Source organism: Sapajus apella, unplaced genomic scaffold (genome assembly GCF_009761245.1).
Source record: "Sapajus apella isolate SASKATOON/1434 unplaced genomic scaffold, GSC_monkey_1.0 scaffold263, whole genome shotgun sequence".
In the NCBI taxonomy this organism is placed as follows: Eukaryota; Metazoa; Chordata; class Mammalia; order Primates; family Cebidae; genus Sapajus; species Sapajus apella.
The window spans coordinates 150,526-170,385 of NW_022437203.1; the positions used below are offsets into that span (position 1 = coordinate 150,526).

Below are 19,860 nucleotides of genomic sequence, written 5' to 3' on the forward strand. Positions count from 1 at the left end.
GTATTTGAAACTTAGAACCAGTATTTGTAAGTTCATGCAGGGCAGCTGATGAACAGTTAGTTGCATTCAGAGGCTCCTGCCCATTTGGGGTATACAGGTTGAGTATCCCTAATCCAAAAATTCAAAATCCAAAATGTTCCAAAATCTGAAAGGTGTACCACATAGTTTATTCAGCATCCCCCAGGAGGTTACTGTATGGTAATCTTTTAATCAAAACATAACATCAGCTGGGCATGGTAGCTTACACCTGTCATCTCAGCACTTTGGAAGGCTGAGGCAGGAGGATCGCTTGAGCCCAGGAGTTTGAGACTAGCCTGGGTAACATAGGGAGACCCTGTCTCTACAAAAAAATTTTTTTAATTAGCCATGTGTGGTGGCACATACCTGTAGTCCCAGCTACTTGGGAGGCTGAAGTAGGAGGATGGCTTGGGCCCAGGAATTGAGGCTGCAGTGAGCCACGATGGTGCCACTGCACTTCAGCTGGGCAATGGAGTGAGAACCTGTCTCAAAAAACAAACCAAACCAAAACAAAAACCCCCACAACATCATAGATGGTGACTGAAACTGCTGCTGTTTGGTGTTGCTGTTGTTTAACGGCTGATCCAGGTATTCTGGTAATGCCACTGTGCTGCTTAGTTACCCTAAACTATTTTTCCCTGTATTAATGGTGTGTCATATTTTTTACTGTTAAGTACTTGTGTCTCAATATGTGTAAGAAAACAATTGCTTATCAGGTATATAAATTTACAGTCAGAAACAATGGTGATGCTAACCAACCACAGACTGTTCACATCTAGTGGCTGAGACAGTGACACCTCAGCTTTCTGATGGTTCAATGTACACAGACTTTGTTTTAGCAACAAAATTTAAAATACTGTACAGAATTACCTTCAGGCTTGTGTGTACAATGTGTATACGAAACGTAAGTGGGTTTCATGTTTAGACCTGAGTCCCAACGGCAAGATATCTCATTATGTATATGCAAATAGTCCAAAAACCAAAATCCGAAATACTTCAAAACCAGGGAAACATGGAATAAAAATTTGATTTGCTATATTTAAGTTCTTTTTTAATTTTAATAGTTGTTTATTATCTCTTTATTCTTGTGTTTTGTAAATTACTTGGAAAATAACCTAAAATAATTTTTAAGAGGAGTTTCTTCAACCTAGATAGTAAATTGTGATGACTGTTTTTCTCGGTATACTGTGGGTTAAAAAGATATATGAAGCAGAAACAATTTTAGTATTAGGAATCAACTGCAAAACTGAATTGGTTCTGGGACTTTCTGAAGAGTTTAGTTACTGGACTTGGACCAACCCACCAAGACCCACAACTGCCAGAACAAATGAGACTGATTTAGCTGGAAACCTGAACAAGAACTTAATGAAATGCTGGAAAGCAGGAAAGGAAGCCACCTTGTATAAAACTGAAACAATTAAGGACCCAACAAGCAGACTTAAACCATTGTGAGGATTGCTATAGAGTGAATATTTAATATTATTTTACCCTCAACAAAAATTTTAAAAGGGAAGAAATGACAGGATAAATTTAGTAGAGCTTACTAGATTTTTTAAAAAGATGAGCTGTTATATTTCTGAGTGTTATGCATGTCGATCCATGTAAATCTATTATTCATTTTATTTTTTTGAGGCAGGGTCTCACTTTGTTGCCCAAGCTGGAGTGCAGTGGCACTATCACAGCTCACTGCAGCCTTGACCTCCCAGGCTCAAGTGACCCTCCCACCTCAGCCTCCCAAGTAGCTGGGACCACAGGCATGTGCCACCATGCCTGGCTAATTTTTAAATTTTATTTCTGTAGAGGTGGGGTCTCACTATGTTGCCCAGGCTGGTCTTCAACTCCTGGGCTCAAGAGATCCTCTGCCTCGGCCTTCTGAAGTGCTGGGATTACAGGTGTGGGCCACTGCACTCAGCACATTCATTTAAATATCTGTATGATATTCCATTTCCTACTAAGGAAGAGTAAAGATGTTTCTTTTCCCCTCTATTATAAATAGCATGGCAATCAATATCCTGGCACATGTCATGCTGTTTATCATAGGTAGTAGTCTTGAAGTAGAACTCATGGGTCATGGGGTTTGTGCATCTTCATTTTGGTAAGATGTCAAATTTATCTGCAAGATACTACCCACTTGATATATTCTTCTAGTTTATACTCCAGCTAGCAACATATATGAGACCCTGTTTCTCCATATCGTCACAAATTCTTAGTTTTATCAGTTGTTGTAAATGTTACCGGGTTAAGAAATAATCCCTCTTTTATTATACATTTTCCTATCTTTTCATTTGCTTTTCTTCAATTGGGTTCTTTCCCTGAGAACTACATGTTCAAATCCTGACATTTTTTTTTAAATTGTGATGTTTATATTTTTCTTATTTATTATACAAGAATTTTCATAGAGAATTTATTATAGAGGATGTCAGTTATTTATAGATTATATACATTGCAAATATCTTCTCCCAGCTCGAGACATTTGTATTTAGTGTAATTTGTCATACATAATTTTCTTGATATTAATGTAGCCAAATTAACACTTCTAATGGATTTACTTTCTGTATCAATTCTTCCCTAGCCTCAAACCTTAAAACATTTTTGCCTGTTTTTCTTCTAAATAAGTTTTCTTTCTTGTTTTTTTTATTTTTGGTAAATCCAATTGCAATTTTGTGTACTGTGAAGAAGAAACTGCATTTTATCTTCTTCTAAACAGGTAGCCAATTATCTCAGCTCCATTTATGGCACAGTCAGCCCATTATTCCCCTCTGAGCTGTATCATCACCTGTCATATAGCGGGCTCTTCCTTCCTGTGTTCTACTGTTTCCTTGGTCTGTTTTTGCATGAATATATAAAACTGTTTCAATTACTATAGTTTTCTAGTAAGTCTTGATATGTGATAAAAGTAAATCATTACTCTTTAAAATTTTCATGGCTCTTCAAGCCTCAAAAAAAATTAGAATCAAGTTGTCAGATGCCAAAAAATTCCTATTAGGCTTCACTGGAAATACACTCAACTTATAGATCAAAATGGGCAGAACTGTCGTTGTTATGACATTGTCAGTACTCCCATACATGAACATGTTATATCTTAACATTTATTAGCTCCCTAAAAAAGATTTTCGAAAATGTTTATAATGTCTCCTTAAAGGTCTTGTACATTTCCTGTTAGATGGAATCCTAGGCACTTTACATTCTGATTTCTGCTATAAGTGAAATTGTTTTTAAAATTACCTTTTCAGTATCATCACATTGTCTTTGAGTCTTGTTATTTCTTTCTTGCCTTCTAAAGTATTTGAGTTTCCTATGTTTCTTCCCCAGCTCCTCCCTATGCTTTAGAAAAGTTTGAGCAAAATGTATAACTTTCACATGCACATTTGACTCAAAGTTTCATGTTAACTAACATTATCATCTTCTTTTGTTTTCTTTTTTTTTTTTGGACATAGAGTTTCCCTCTTGTTGCCCAGGCTAGAGTGCAGTGGTGCAATCTCAGCTCACTGCAACCTCCACCTCCTGGGTGCAAGTGATTCTCCTACCTCAGTCTCCTGAGTAGCTGGGATTATAGGTGTGCGCCACCATGCCTGGCTAATTTTTGTATTTTTTTAGTAGAGACGGGGTTTCACCATGCTGGCCAGGCTGGTCTCAACTCCCTGTCTTCTTCCCCAATAACACAAGGCTCTTACATGAATTTAATCTACTTCCCAAACATTTTGTTCCATATTTTAGTCCTATCCTTTAAAAGTATCCATATCATTATTGTTGTTTTACACAGTGAATGCTGTTAAAATTTATTTTTAAAACTTTTTATTGCAAGATAAAATAGAGAAAAGTTCACAAAATATGCATATATGCCTCAATGAACTGTCACAAAATCAATACCCATGTAAATCATAGTAAGAAACAGAACACTGCCAGCATCCTGGGAGCATCACCTCCTCACAACCCTCCCAAGCACTCCTCCCTGACCCTTCTCCATAGGTAACTACAGTCCGATTTTTATAGTAATTATTCATTTTCCTTTATAGTTTTACCCCTCAAGCATACATCATTAAACACTATACTTTAGGTGAGCTCTCTGTAAATGGAATTATATTGCATGTGTTCTTTTAAAATCTAGTTTCTTTTGCTCAATAATTTATTTGTGAGATTCACAACTGTATATAGCTGTAGGCTATTTATTTTCATTACTGTCTTGTATTCCATCTACGATCATTCGTCCGTTTACTGGATGTAAAATTCTAAATTGACAGTTATTTTCTTTCAGCTCTTTAAAAATGATTGATTGACTTTTTGTTTCCATCATTTCTGTTGAGAGGACAGTACTAGCTAGTTGTTGCTTATTTGAAGGTAATTTTCCTTTGTTCTCTAGCCACTTTTAAGATTTTTCTCGTTTTTGGTTTTCAGCAGTTTAACAATAATGTCTATATATGCAGACTTCTTCAGTATTTCTTCTGCTTGGGGTTCATATCATTTCTGCAATTTATGGACTAATGTTTTCCATCAGTTTCGGAAAGGTCTAAACCATTTCCCTTCAAATTCTGGTTTTGATCCAACCTCTTTCTCTTGTCTTTCTGGAACTATAAATACATGCACCAGACCTCTAAGTGGTATTTTCTATCTCTCTTACTTTCTCTTAATTCCTTTCATTCTTTGTCTCTGGTTATTTTCATCTTATATCTTTCAGTACACTAATTTTCTCTTCAGATGTGTCTAACCTGCTATTTAAACTCATTCAATTGAATTAATTTTACTTATTAATTTTCTCAGTTCTAGAATTTACGTTTGTTTGCTTTTACAGTTTCCAGTACTCTGCCAAAAATCTTAGTCTTATCATTTATCCCCTTGAATGTGATAAGTATACTTATTTCAAAAGTCTATATCTGAGAATTCCAGTATCTGGAGGCTGTTTCTTTCTACCATCTTTTCTTTTTCTTGATGTTGTTTGTGTCTCTGTTTCTAGCTGCATTTGATTTTAAGCCAGACATTGCATTTGCAAAGTAGAAATAATTTGTGACCTTACATGATATTACTTTCCCCCAGGAAGGATTTACAATTCTGCCAGATGCCTAGGGGCACTAGCAATTTAGAAACCCTCAATCTAGTTTTAGGGACTGACATGATTCAAAGCTGATCTGCAGCCTCAGTGAGGGTATGTTTATTTCTGGTTAACCCTTGCTCCTATGGTGTAGCCCTTCAGGGTCCTGATTCAAAATAAGTTATGTTCATCAGGTATCCCCTCCTCAGGGGCCATGGGCTCTAATCTCTGCCCCCATTACTCTCACTAGCCTGTCAAAAGGGCTGCTTAGCTTTTAGAAGCTTCCTGCAGAACTGGCTAACATCTCGGAGGAACACCAGGAGGACCTTTTTTCTAGGCCTCCATTTTCTTTCGTTGATGCCTTCAAGCAAAACATGTTTAAATATTATGTTGAGATTTTCTGGTAGTCTTCAGTGGAAAGCACAATTCAAATGACCTAATTTCCCACTACTAGAAGTAGAACTCCCAGACATTATCTATATTTTCACCAATTTCATTGCTCATCATCATTTCTTGGATCTACTATTTTCTTCTGGATTCGATTTCTTTCACTCTCAGTACATCCTGCTTCATAATCTTCCAACAAGCTTCTGCAACTAGTTAATTCTATTATCCTTTGCCCGAAGAAAAAAGTCTTTATTTCACTCTCATTCCTGAATGAGAATTAAGCTGGGTATTAACTTTTAAGTTGACAGTTACTTTCACTTAGCTCTATGAAGATAATATTCTACTGCTTTTTGTTCTCTCTGTTATAGAAAAGTTTGCTATCAACATAATGGTTACCCTTTTAAGTCATCTCCATGTCTTCCTTTTGTTATTAAGATTTTTTTCTTTGGCATGCACCTATAACAAGCTTAGAAATAAGTTAATTTCGTTTATCCTATATGGGCTCATGTGCTACCTGAATCTGAGTACTTACGTCTTTTATCAATTCTAGAAAATTCTCAGTCATTCTCTTTGTGAATAATTCCTCTACAGTATTCTATTTGGACTTCTCATTTTAGCTCTGTCATCTCAACTTTCATCTTTTCCATCCCTTTGTCTCTCTGTGCTACATTCTGGGTGATTTCTTTAGATTTATTCTGCTTACCGCTTCTCTCTTCAGCTGAAATTTGTTGTCTTATATTTAACATGGTTGCTGAGTTTTAAATTTTCATGACTACATTTTCTATTTCTTTCAGCCTAGGTTGTTGGAGCACCCCTTGGGGTTTGCTTATATCTGAAAACTTATGTTATCACTAGCCCGGGACTATTTTATTTTATTTTTTAAACATAGGGTCTTGCATTGTCACCCAGGTTGGAGTGCAATGGCTCAATGATAGCTCACTGCAGCCTAGAACTCCTGGGTTCTAGTGACCCTTCCATCTCAGCCTTCCCAGCAGCTGAGACTACAGGCATGAGCCACTGCACCCAATTTTTTAACTAATTTCTCAGCTTGGGGTTTCAGGCCACATAGGTAAGTATATATTTATTCTAATTCTAAACCAGCATGAATAAGGATCCATGGTTTAGAATTCCCATGGGAGATTCCCTAGCTTCCATTCCAGAACTCAGGCAATTAAATATTTTTGTTAATTTCTCTGTGGTGGTGATAGGTATTTTCTAGTCCATCCTTTTCATAGACATACAACCCCTTTGAAGGTACCAGTTCCTAGTCCACACTGAAAGTGGATTCAAGGACTCATCTTCTGTTCCCTAGTGGGTACTAAAACCCAAACTCATAGATTACAAAATCAAAAGCTGCAGTCTGTATCTTACCACTCTAATTTCCTGGAGATCCACATTTCTTTCTGAAGAGCTCAAATATGCATTTTAAATAATTTTACCCAGAATTTTTTTAAGTTTTATTTTGTGTTTAATTGGCACATAATTGTACATATTTAAGGGGTACAGTGTATACTCAGCATCTGAAGGTGTTTGTAAAAGGAAGGTTTTCTGGTTACCTAGTCTACTGTATTACTAGAACCAGAAATCTCATGGCATTGTTTTTAAACTTTCTATCAATGAAAAAAAATATGTTAGTATTAGGATATTAATCAGAGTTCTCCAGAGAAACAGAACCAGTAGAATGTGTGTGTGTGTGTGTGTGTGTGTGTGTGTGTATTCCTTATGATAAATCTCTATGAATAATGTATGTATGCATATACACACAAATATACATGTCAGCCTCCATAATTGTTTTAGCCAATTCCTTAGGATAAATCTATAATTTCAGAGGCTGACAAGTCCCAAGATCTGCAGTCAGCAACCTGGAGGCCAAGGAGAGCCAATACGTATTACTTAGTTCTAGTCCAAAGGTCTGCAAGCTTGAGACTCAGGAAGAGTTGATGTTTCAGTTTGCATCCAAACCAATGTCCCAACTCAAAGCAACCAGGCAGAGCAAATTCTCTCTTCCTTACAGGAAAGTCAGCCTTTTTGTTCTGTTCAGGCCTTAAACTGATTGAATGGGGTCTGCCCACATTAGGGAGGGCAATCTGCTATACTCAATCAACTCAAATGCTAATTTTATCCAGAAACGTCCTCACAGACATAACCAAAATGTTTTACCTAATATGTAGGCACTTTATGTCCTAGTCAAGTTGACATGTAAAACTATCATAATTAGTAAACTCTGTTTTGATTTTTAAATAATTTCATTTTTTTCATGAGGCCCAAATCAAGCTTTCCTTTGAGCTCTGACAACTCAATCCTGTCACTCTACAGCTGACCAAGACTCATTGTGAAGTAAGATAGCTTTCTCCACGTGAACCTTATATAATTTCATAAGTCTGTTTATGGATTTAATTCCCTCTTTTTCCAAAAGATAATGAGTACGAGTGTTTGGAAGCAATATGGAATAAAAGTGTCACTTGACAATATGTTCATGACCTGTTTTTGCAAAACCTCTCGCTTACACAATCACCTGCTTTTATTTATAGGAATATGTGGGTAACAACATCTGCTCATCATGTCAATCTCCCACAGCCCCCATGCAGTGCCATACATAAACTAGGTACTAAGTACAGTTACCTGTAAGTCACTTCAAAATATAAATCAAAGTAACAATTTTGCCTCCATAACTCTGGGTCTCATTCATCATAGAGTGAGTGATAAACTTTTACTAAATTACACTTATATTCACATTACCCTCCTTTGCTCCTCTTCAGCATCAGCAAAAAGTTTGCGAATGTTAGCCTCTGATTCTCCCACATATTTGTTAAGGATTTCTGGCCCATTGACCACTTTGGGCTCTCTTGCATTCAACATCTTGCCAATCTGTCGAGCCAAGAGAGTCTTACCACAACCTGGGGGTCCATATAACAGGATGCCTTTAACATGTTTGCAACCTAAAAAAAAAAAAAGAAAAGAAAACAGTATTGTATCAGCTAACTAGAATCCAAGTAAGACCCTAAAGGAAAGTATTTCTTCTTCACATGCACTTTGGGAAAAACATAGTGACACCATCCATATATGTTAATGTCCATGAGTCATGAACAAGAACATACAACCAAAAATCCAGAAACAATTCCTATAACTGTACTAATGTTTGAGGGGGAAAAGCTGCCAGTTAAAGGTCTCTGGAAAAGTACATTCATGCCATCATTTTGAACAAATACTTTTAACTCTGAAATTCTAATTGGGAAATATTACTTATTTTTGGCTGGATGTGGTGGCTCGCTTGAGCCTAGGAGTATGAAACCAGCCTAGGCAACACAGGATGACCCTGTCTATATTAAAATAAAAAGTTTGCTTCATTTTACATATATATATATAAAAATTATATATAATATATGTGTGTGTATACACACCCTCCATAGACTACTACTACACCATAAAAAAGAACAAAATAACATCTTTTGCTGCAACATTGTTGGAGCTGGAAGCCATTCTTCTAAGTGAAGTAACCCAATAACAGAAAATCAAATGCCGTATGTTTCCACTTAAAAGGGGAGCTAAGTTATGGGTACACAAAAGTGTAAACAGTGGTATAAGGGACTTTGGAAACTCAGAAGTGGGGAAGGTGGAAGGGGAGTGAGGAATGAAAATCTACATATTGGGTACAATGTACACTACTTGGACAACGGGGTACACTAAAGTCTCAGACTTCACTGCTATATAATTCATTCATGTAACCAAAAACCACTTGTACCCAAAAGATATTAAAATTATTTAATATCTTTATATTATACCCAAAAGAGCACCCTGTGAAATAATTACTAGATTTCAGGGTAACACTCCTAAGTATGAGTAAAAAAGGAAATTTCAGAAAATGCAATATAAATAGTATGTTTCCATGGACAATGGTTTGTCCTTATTTGAAATAAAAGTATTAAAAAGCATATTTTTATTGCATTTTAGGTTTTGGGGTACATGTGAAGAACATGCAAGATTGTTGCATAAAAAGCATATTTTTAAGAAAAAAAGTACAATACTTTTGATTACCCAAGTAAAATCACAAGATGCAAACAACTCTACTAGAAACTTTAGATTCTGAGGAGAAAGACCCTTTGGACTGTCTGAACTGGTCTTTACTTCCTTCTTTATGCTGAGAAAAGACTTCTTTTTAAATCCTTTAAAGTAAGAAGATCTGTGCCTTTGGTTGAGCATGGAGAGAAGAGAAACACTTGACGGCTTACAGTCTTAACCCTTCTCATCACAGAGTAAATCCCTGTCCTAAGAACCACTGCCCAATAAAATGCTTTTGGCCTTTGACTCATTCTTCAAGTATGAGTGGTAGAGGGATAACAGGAGAAGTCTTGAGCTTCTCCTAGAGGTCAATACCACCAAGCACTACCAGCATCTAGGTTACAGGGACACACCGGATGAAGATGTTAAGTCTGGCTCCTAATCTTGTCCTCTGAGCCAACTGTTACCATCAGTTTCAAATAGATTTGAAACTATTCATTTGTATAAACCATAGCTGAGGCAGGTGGTGGTGGTGGTAGTGAAACATGCACAGGGAGAGGGCATCCAGGAAGGAGAAAATGAAGATATGCTGAGTACCCACAACATACCAGGCCTTCTGATCTGCAGCTTCTTAACGTCTTCATTTTCTTTTATCAACTTCCTCTTAACCATACTTCCTTCCCTAGTAAGCCATACTTTCTTTGAAGGATTTTTAACTATTTGGCCTTTGCAAACGCCGGTTATAACCACCCCATAGTCCCTGAATACAATATGGCTTTATTGCACCTATAGTTTGGCCAGAGCACAGCCGGAGAAAATTACACCACTGTGTTACTGACTGATATCTCCAGAATTTCATGCTATCCAGTATCAGTTCTATGCTCACTGCTTTCTCAGTACTGCATGCCACTCTTTACTTGTCTTTCTTAGCTCATCTCTAATTCTCCTTATTAATTATCCAGATCTTCACTGTTCTTCACAAGAGCTACCCCCTGCTATGAATTCTTAGAGATAACCTAGGTTCCTACTTCACATATTTAAAAAAAAAGGGCTTCATCTCTCTGCTTCTCTATCCATAAATTGATCAGCAGACTTATCTATTCTCAACCTAACCTCAGTTTCTCAAAGTAGTCTTCCTTCCTCTCCTCCAAGGTTTATACTGCAAGTTTTTGTTTATATGCTTCTTCCCTATTAAGACTGTCAACTGTTCAAGTGCAAATACTACCTCATTCACCCAGCATAACGCCCAGCACCTACTATGCACTTCACGAAAGACTGAATAAGTAAACTGTTGATTCTTTTCCTGCAAAACTTAGAGAATGTGGAGGGAAGACGATTTTTAAAAATTATTTGAAACTCTTAATTTATGGACTGTGCTTACTTTCATGGCTGGGCTAATTTAAATACCTACAAAACACATTTGCAATGACTGAGACTTTGCAAATTTAGCAAAACAAAGTAACATAAAAATACAAGAATCTTAACTTTGCAACTATGCTTCTGTACATGGAAAATGTTCAAATTAATGTATTTTGAACTAAATTTATTCAGATACTATAAAGTAATTCACAAAATATTACTATGAAGGTTAAAAGAAAAAGATAAAATGCATATCCATCCGAAATGATAGAATATATTAAATATAACATCAACAGGAATGTAATAGAAGCTCTGGTCTGCAGTAGAACTACAATTCTTTCAGGATCGCAAATGAGCACATCAAAAATATACACTGACATGTAAAGTCTTTCAAAATCCACTTCCACAAAGGAAGCAGCTCCTTGAATAAGCAGTGGAAATGGGACTTTATTATTACTATTATTATTACAGCCTATTCTGACTTATTAAATAAGCATTGGTCTTTAATTTTAAATGAGTCATAAAAACTCTTTATAACTAATTCCATTCAACAAAAGTGTACTAAGCTCATGTTTAGACTAGATGCAAAGGTAGGTGTTAGGGATACAAACATGAAAAAGACAGTCCCTAGCTGTAGGGCATTTCTGGCTTAGTAGGAAAGACAGAAATAAAAATAGGCTATCTACAATATAATATGACATTATCAGAGATATGTATGAAATATTTTTGGATTATAGCCAAGAGATACTGATTCTGCCAGAGTGATGGCAGAAAATTCAGAATGGACTCAGGGGAAGAGCTGACATCCAATGTAGGCCTGGAAGAATGAGTAGGAGGTTCATAGTTAGGCAATAGAGAGGAAATGGCACCCCAAAGAGAGAGACTAGCATGATCGAAGGCATAGGGGTATGGACACACAAGCTGCTCTCTTGAAACAGCCAGTAGTAACCTGCTGTAGCCAGAGCCTTGGGGGTGGGGAGAGGGCAGTGCCTGGAGATGAGGCTGGCAGGTTCCTAACTGGCAGGCCTTGAAACCATGCCCATGGGTTTTTAACTTATTTCATAGGTGATTAAAACCCCACATCTTTGGGTGATTAATCTAATCACCTTTCAGGTGTAAGTGATTAATCACGGACAGCACACCAGGAGATACGTGTTTAAAAGCTAACTCTGTTGGTAGAGTGGAGAAAGAGCTAGAGAACAGAGGCAGAGGGCAGGAGGCTAGCTGGGGGGCATGCTCTTCACCTTTTTCTGGGGACACCAACTCACTAGCTGACTCTGGATTCTTGCCAGTTAAGTTTTCATACCTCTCTAAGTGCTCTGGAAGCACAGGAGCAAATGGGTCCAGAGGCCTCAGGAGGACACCCTCCTGCTCCTGTTGATGCCCCAGCTTTCTCCTGAGCTCCTCTAGGATGTTAAAGCCTGCATCTGATATTGGGGAGCCTCTGATCTCCGGCTGCTGAACTGGCTGCCGAGCTGGACTAACGAATGCTGCTGTTTTATTCTTAATGTCTTATATGCCACCTCACTACTCAGAGATAAGCGCCCTGGGTTAGTGAACTAAACAGCAAAGTAGAAATCAGTGGACCTGATTTAAATTATCACTGTCTCTCATTCTATTTGTGTCTTTCTCATAGAATAGTCTAACAGACCTCCCCAGGAAAATGCACATGCACAAAAAATTTGCATACAAATTAGAGAGGGTTCTTAAATCCTTTGAGGTCCATCCATGGAATCCAAATTTGAAACTCCTGAATGTATTACTGAAATAATCCAGACAAAGGCAATAAACAGAAAGAGGCAAGAGTCGTAGCAAAAGAAAAGATGTGGGAGATACTCATCAAAGTTTAGAAAATAAATGGAAACCAGAGAAGGAAGAGATGTCAAGGATAACCTTAAGACATCTAGCTTGGGTACATGGACAAAATGATGGTAATCTCAGAGATACCAAAATATAGCAAGAGGAAAGGGAATCAGTTTGGAGAGTACAGGAAATCATTCCTTGTTTTTGGCTATAAGGTATTTGAGATTCAGGCAATAATGCCCATTAAAAATACTGATGAATGTTCAGAAAAGATATTAAAACTACTGCTTCAATATTTATGAATGCCTGACCCGGGCACATGAAAAGCTGTGAAAAGTTTTAAGCAGAAGAATGAGACCACAGACATAAATGCTGCAGGGATAGAGGATGAGGCCTGGAAAGAGGCCACTAGGTCTAGAAGTCAGGGAGTACATGCCAATCTAGGCCACAGGGTCTTCGATCAGGGTCAGAGCATTTGGGATTGAGGTCCCTTCCTTTCATTTAGAAGAAAACTAAGTAGCATAACAGGTATGGAGACCACACTTTCAGGAACTTTGGCAACAGAGGAGGAATGCAGAGAAGGAGCTTATAAAGACAACTCTTCTTCTGAGACCAGTTAAATAAAGGGAAGAGGAGGAAGAAAGCTGAGGTTATTCCTGTTGGGTTCTGTTGACTATGTGAAGCAGGAGCTAGGTCATCTACAAAATGAAGGATGAAGAGAGGATACTGGGAAACATCGTAAAGGTTTGGAAAGTACAAGGGGAGTTGGGAAAATGTGTCTGCGCAGACAGATGCTGTTACACAAGCAAACTCAGCATATGAGATTCAGGTCATCAAGGGACCATCCTTTGTTGTATTTACATAAGCAATTCACGGTATTAGGTAAGATGTAGATTCTTATTCAGTTCTATAAATACAAATTTCATCTAAGCTGGCATACACATTTAGACTTTTTGGTTTTACCCATCTCTTTTTTTCAAATCTGAATTGTAAAGTTTAGAAATATGATGTAAATAACAGGATTAAATTAATTTGAAGTCAACATATTTATAGCATAATTCTATTATCTAATTTTCCCATCAAAAGTATCAGGTAAAAACTATCACATGACTGTTCTCAACATTTTTTCCTCCATTCTCCACAAAGTTTGAGGCTTTAATCTTCATTTCTAAGTGATTCCCATCTTTTCTCTTTCATCTATAAGAACTAAGGTGGGCTAAGGGTATAATCCAACGCAGTTCCAAAGTGTTTCTTCTCTTAATATCCTATGCCCAAGTACTTTTGTAGCGACAGGGTTTTGCTCTGTCACTCAGGCTGGAGTGCAGTGGTGTGACACAGCTCACTATAACCTGGAATTCCTGGGCTCAAGTGATCCTTCCAACTCAGCCTCCCAAATAGCTGGGACAACAAGCGCAAGCCAGAATGCCTGGCTCAATTTCCTGTATCTGGGTATTTTACTGCTTATTTTACTAATTGCTCCTGTTAATCATTTTCTAAAAAATACCTACTTTTTATTTGGATGACGCACAAATGGTAGCAACAACTCTTGATTATAGTAAGAGAAAGGAGTAAAGAGTATAATCTCCAATGACCAAAACTTGATTTATATATATGGTTTTGGAATTTAAGTTGCTAATTACACTGCATATAGGAGTAACTGAAGTTCCAGGACATCATATTCTTTCTCTCATTCAACCAATGACACATTCTGTAGTGCGAAGATGAAGTTCTCTTCTGTTTGCCTCTATTTTCTCAGTGAAGTAAAGATTCCAGGTCATCAGCTGCTGGTAAGGATGGAAGAGGTGGTGCTTGGGGCTGGGCTGAATAGAAAAGAAACTCATCTCAGAGAATAGGAGAATAAATGGATTGGACTAGGGAATACAGAAGGAATACCTGTTCCAAGAAATATTGAGGGCTCACTTGAAATTTGGTTCATAAATTTAAAGTGAGATCAGACACTGTGGTTTTGTGTTTTTCTTAAGCCATGCTTAACAACGAGAGTACTGTCACAGAGTAGGCAGGTAGCTGAGAAACAGTTGGGGCTTTGACACATACAGAAGATGAGCAGCAAGGCTGGTAAGGGTGTATGCAAAGAGGATATATGTGATGACTAAGCTGGAGACTATAAAGAGGATATATGTGATGACTAAGCATGGAGACCAAGCTGGGGAAACAGGAAAGAAAGGACAAAAAGATTGGGAAGTGATAGGGTAAATTATACTGGAGGTTCCAGTGGGATCCAAGTTGCTGGAGTTAGGACAGGAGAAATGCTAGGAGTAAGTAAGGAAAAACGGGAGGCAGCGTGAGAGCAAGATGCTTACATCTGAGATCTCCAAAGTGGTGTGGTTGCTGGTAATGGCAAACAAAGTCTCGTGTATAACCAGAGTGAGCGGCTGAGGTGGACTTAAGGAAAAGGTTAATGAAAACAAGGAGGTTGAAATCAGAAAATAAATCAAGTGAAAAATTTCTACAGAACTTTAAAAATTAGTAAGAGCTCCACTTTTCTAGTCAATGGTTCTCAAACTTAGATACCACAAATAGCAAAATAACTTTTTTTTTTTTTTAAACTGGAGGGTAGTGCTGTCATTGGGTTGTTTCAGTTTTGCAAGGTAAAGATTTCTTCAAAAAAAGAAAATCAAACCTGACATCATCTATCACCATCATTTCATATAAACAGTACATTTTAATATTGAAAGGCAGAACAGGCACAATCTCAGACTAGAGGACAGTGTTTTGTGTTAAATAAACTCAGTTTTTTTTTTTTTTTTTTTTTTGAGACGGAGTTTCACTCTTGTTACCCAGGCTGGAGTGCAATGGCGCGATCTCGGCTCACCGCAACCTCCGCCTCCTGGGTTCAGGCAATTCTCCTGCCTCAACCTCCTGAGTAGCTGGGATTACAGGCACGCACCACCATGCCCAGTTAATGTTTTTGTAGTTTTAGTAGCGACGGGGTTTCACCATGTTGACCAGGATGGTCTCGATCTCTTGACCTCGTGATCCACCCGCCTCGGCCTCCCAAAGTGCTGGGATTACAGGCTTGAGCCACCGCGCCCAGCAATAAACTCAGTTTTATGTGTAGTGTTAAAGTGAGGGCTCTGCAGTCAGTTTGCCTGGACTCAAATCCTGGTTCTTCCACTAACTAGCTGGAAATAATAATAGTAACTACCTCAGAAAGTTATTATAATTAAGCATAAAGCACATAAAACACTTAGCATACCTTCTGGTGGATAGTAAGAGCTCCAAAATATTGGCTATTAATTAATAATACCTTATTTCTCTCACCTTGCTGTACATGAGTGATGAAATGGAGTTAGACTCCCAACTGGTATGTGAGAATTAGATCACAATTAGGTAACCAAAATGTTTCCAAATAAATGACTATTTACTTACCAAATTACTTCTGAAACTGACAATTATGACCATCTACTCCTTCAAACTTTAACACAATTGTCACTTGAACTTTGCAAATTCTAGTACCCATTCCACTGATGAACTTCAAGCTCCAAATTAACAGAGTAGTAAATAGACTACAGCAGTTTCACAAACATGTTACTAGTGTTTTAGTAAGTCAGGATTCTTTGTAGCTATAGCCTCTCTTCCAGCTAGACTGCTATCAGAGTCAATCCTGCCTGCTTCTACACAATGGAATACCATTCCTCCATAAAAAGAATGAAATCATGTCATTTGCAGCTAGATGGATGGAAGTGGAGGTCATTATCTTACATGAAATCAGCCAGGCACAAAAATACAAAAATCATATGTTCTCACTTATAAGTGGGAGGTAAAAATTTGAACATGTGGAGGCAGAGAGTGGAGGAGTAAATAACAGAGACCAGGGAGGGTGAGTAGGGGTGAGACGAGGCTAAGGAGAAGTAGGCTAAAGGTACAAATGTACAGTAAGATAGGAGGAATAAATTCAATGTTTGATAGCAGGGTAGGATGACTATACTTAATAAGAATGTATTGTACTTGGGTGACAGACCCCTTGAATATCCTAACTTGATCACTACACAGCTATATACCTGTAAAAAATTTCTCATGTATCCCATAAATTTGCATGAATTAAAAAAATGTTTTTTAATCCCACCTGCTTCTCTTATGCCTCAAACAGAGTACATTCACACTGATTTCTCAAGCGTTCTAAGCTTATTCAGGGTCAACATGTGCCCATTCATAGAAGCCAAGCTACCATGATTATCAGTTCCACATGTGCACAGCCCTTGACCTTTTCTCCCACCTCCTCTATCATAATAAGTATACTTATTTTCCAAAGTTCCCCTTTATCTGCCCAACCGCAACTACTCTTATCGTCCCTAACTGCCAGACATTGGAAAGCAGTCATTGCCCTTTCTTCAGGACACACACCCTGCTCTGCTGGCATTCACCTGGGATGACCTGATTCTAGTGAAAGGAACTGGGGCTATTTCTGGGCACTTCATCCAAAAGCGCCTTTGCAATGCTAGATCAACACAGCCCAACCTTTGCCTCTTAGTTTGAGGTGGATTAGTATTACCTGTATATTCTTTCTTATTTTAGCTACAACTCTCAGTTAAATCAGCAATACTCCAACAACATACAAAATTTGGGTACTATTTGGGCCACGGGTGTTGACATCCAGTGATTATAATAATACAAGTTTTGGTGGGGAGAACTTTAATAGGCTTTAAGGTGTGTGCTACAAACGGCTTAAAGTGATTTCTGATTTAAAAGTCAGAATAGGACCCTATCCACTATGATAGCTATAGCTAGCCCCAGTGATGAAAATGATTCACAAAAATACTTATATATAAATCGTAAATAGCTCAATAAAATACATAGCCTTACTTCTGAAACACAAGAAATAAACAGCAATGTTTACTGTTTATAGTCTTACAAAACATCATCCAAAAAAAGTGACAAATTGTACTTGTTAGGCTCTTCTATTTTACAAAGCAGTACATTTTCTTCATTTTTTCTGGATGTTATCAGAGGCAAGCTGCATTTATGAAAAATTGTCAGTCAACCTTGAGGTATTCAAAGGGAGAAAAAACTATAGCAGACACTAATTTTATACAAGAGTAAGCAGAATGATAATAAATTAGAAGTGGTCTCTGTCAAATTAGCATTAAGAGTGTTCAGTTCATTTTGGGGCAACATGATCCACAAAGAGAGAAAGAAGTGTGAAGTGGGTTTTGAACAATGACTGATGTTTAAAGAGGAATCCCAAGTGGCTTCCAGGCCGAATGCAGACAGATTAGCCATGTTTGCCAAAGAGGGTGGCTATCAAAAGACTAGTGGCAAGTCAGGACATATTCAGAAGTCTTGCAAGCTTCTCTGTGCAGTTGTGCAAACCAAACTTGAGTGCTCACTTTGAAATAGTGCATGTCGTTGTAGAAAATATAATCACAAATTAATATTTGATCTTTTGAATATCACTTTTTTTTTTTTTTTTTTTTGAGATGGAGTCTCGCTCACACTGGAGAGCAATGGTGCAACCTTGGCTTACTGCAACCTCCACCTCCCAGGTTCTAGCAATTCTCCTGCACCAGTCTCCTGAGTAGCTGGGATTACAGGTGCATACCACCATGCCTGGCTAATTTTTGTATTTTTAGTAGAGACGGGGTTTCACCATGTTAACCAAGCTGGTCTTGAACTCCTGACCTCAGGTGATCCACCTGCCTCAGCGTCCCAGTGTTGCGATTACAGGCATGAACCATTGTGCCTAGCCACAAATTAATATTTGATCTTTTAAGTTTCCATAATTTCAACTTCTCTTATGGTTCGGTTGAAAATTGTAAATTGGAACTACAGTCATGAGTATTTTCTTAGTTCTACTTATCATTTCAGTAGTACAATATGATCATTTATTCTAACAGTTTTGTGTTTTCCAGCCATGTAATATAGACTTGGAGCACAACTTTCATCAACTCATTATATAGGAGGGCCTTTTGTTTGTTTCAAAAACTTTTTTTTTTTTTGAGAGAGAGAGTCTCACTCTGTTGCCCAGGCTCTGGAGGGCAGTGGGACTATCTCAGCCCACTGCAATCTCTACTTCCCAGGCTCAAGCCATCCTGCTGCCTCAGCATCCGAGTAGCTGGAATCACAGGTGCACGTGCCACCATGCCCAGCTAATTTTGTATTTTTTGTAGAGCAGGGTTTCACCAGGTTGCCCAGGCTGGTCTCAAACTCCTGGGCTCAAGTGATCAGCCTCCTCTGCCTCCAAAGTTCTGAGATTACAGGTGCGAGCCATCACACCCAGCCTTAAGACTGTCAATCAGCATCTAAAATAGGTTATCATCTACATGTGTTTATCTGTGCTCGTATCAAATCTTCAAGAAATGGAAATACTTAAGACTAAGACTACTACTCCTGATGCCATCCAGGAAGTCAGATCTTTGATCACCCATTTTTGCGGCACTATTCTGTCTGGTAGAGACTTACTGTTGTCCCACCAACTTTAAAATGCAAAGAGCACTCTGAGTTTTGCTATGATAGTGAAAACAGCCTATTTTCTGAGCACCAAGCAGCTGTGTAAGCTGTCTACCATCTGACTGGTTTATATCCAAACCAGTCAACTTAGATTTAATATAGATTTTCTCATTAGATAGCCTAGAACTAAAGATGGGATGTGTGTAGCAATGCTCCAAACTAATCTTTGCTGACACCACCACCCCTTTACACTCCCTCATAGGGTGTTGCCTGGTATTTCATGAATTTTTGATGACAAAGATCACGCTTCTTCTATAGCAGGTCCTGCCTTGCTGCCAATTGGCAGCGTGTATCCTTACTGGTTTCAGAATTTCATAGTTTTTCCCTTCTTTTTTGTTTTTTCTCTGTTCCTTGGCTTTAAACCCCTTTTATGTGCTGTTCTATAGGGCCTCTACTTCAGCCTAGCAAACATCTTCCCTAGCAGACAATTATTTCTTTTTTTCCTACAGCTGGAATTCCTACATACTCTTAAAGTTCTTCTGTCCCCAGAAACCACCTCCTTTTTTAATGCCACCTAACTCTGATCACATATTTGGGCTCAATACTTCAGCACTTACAGTAGCAGCTGTCAAATTTTAATATGTACCAATGTCCAATGGAGCTTATTAAAATGCAGATTTCTAGACATCACTCCTAGAAATTTGAATTCATTAAGTCTGAAGTGGAACTGAATATTTAACAAGTGCCCTAGGTAACTCTAATATAGGCCAGAGGACACTGAAAAACATCATTCATAGTTACAACTGACAGACACTACATTATGTTGTTCTCTAAGAGTTCTTAGCTTTTTTTTTTTTTTT

The 19,860-nt window shown here is 37.9% G+C and overlaps 1 protein-coding gene across 1 annotated transcript in view; it reads right to left on the bottom strand.

Annotated features, from left to right (window-relative positions):
• Nucleotides 1-19,860, bottom strand: part of NSF (N-ethylmaleimide sensitive factor, vesicle fusing ATPase) — a 163,210-nt gene that overhangs the window by 72,311 nt on the left and 71,039 nt on the right. Inside the window, exon 9 of the mRNA XM_032271910.1 lies at nucleotides 8,171-8,370. Within this exon, the coding sequence (XP_032127801.1) occupies nucleotides 8,171-8,370 (200 nt within the window). The remainder of the gene's footprint in view (nucleotides 1-8,170; nucleotides 8,371-19,860) is intronic.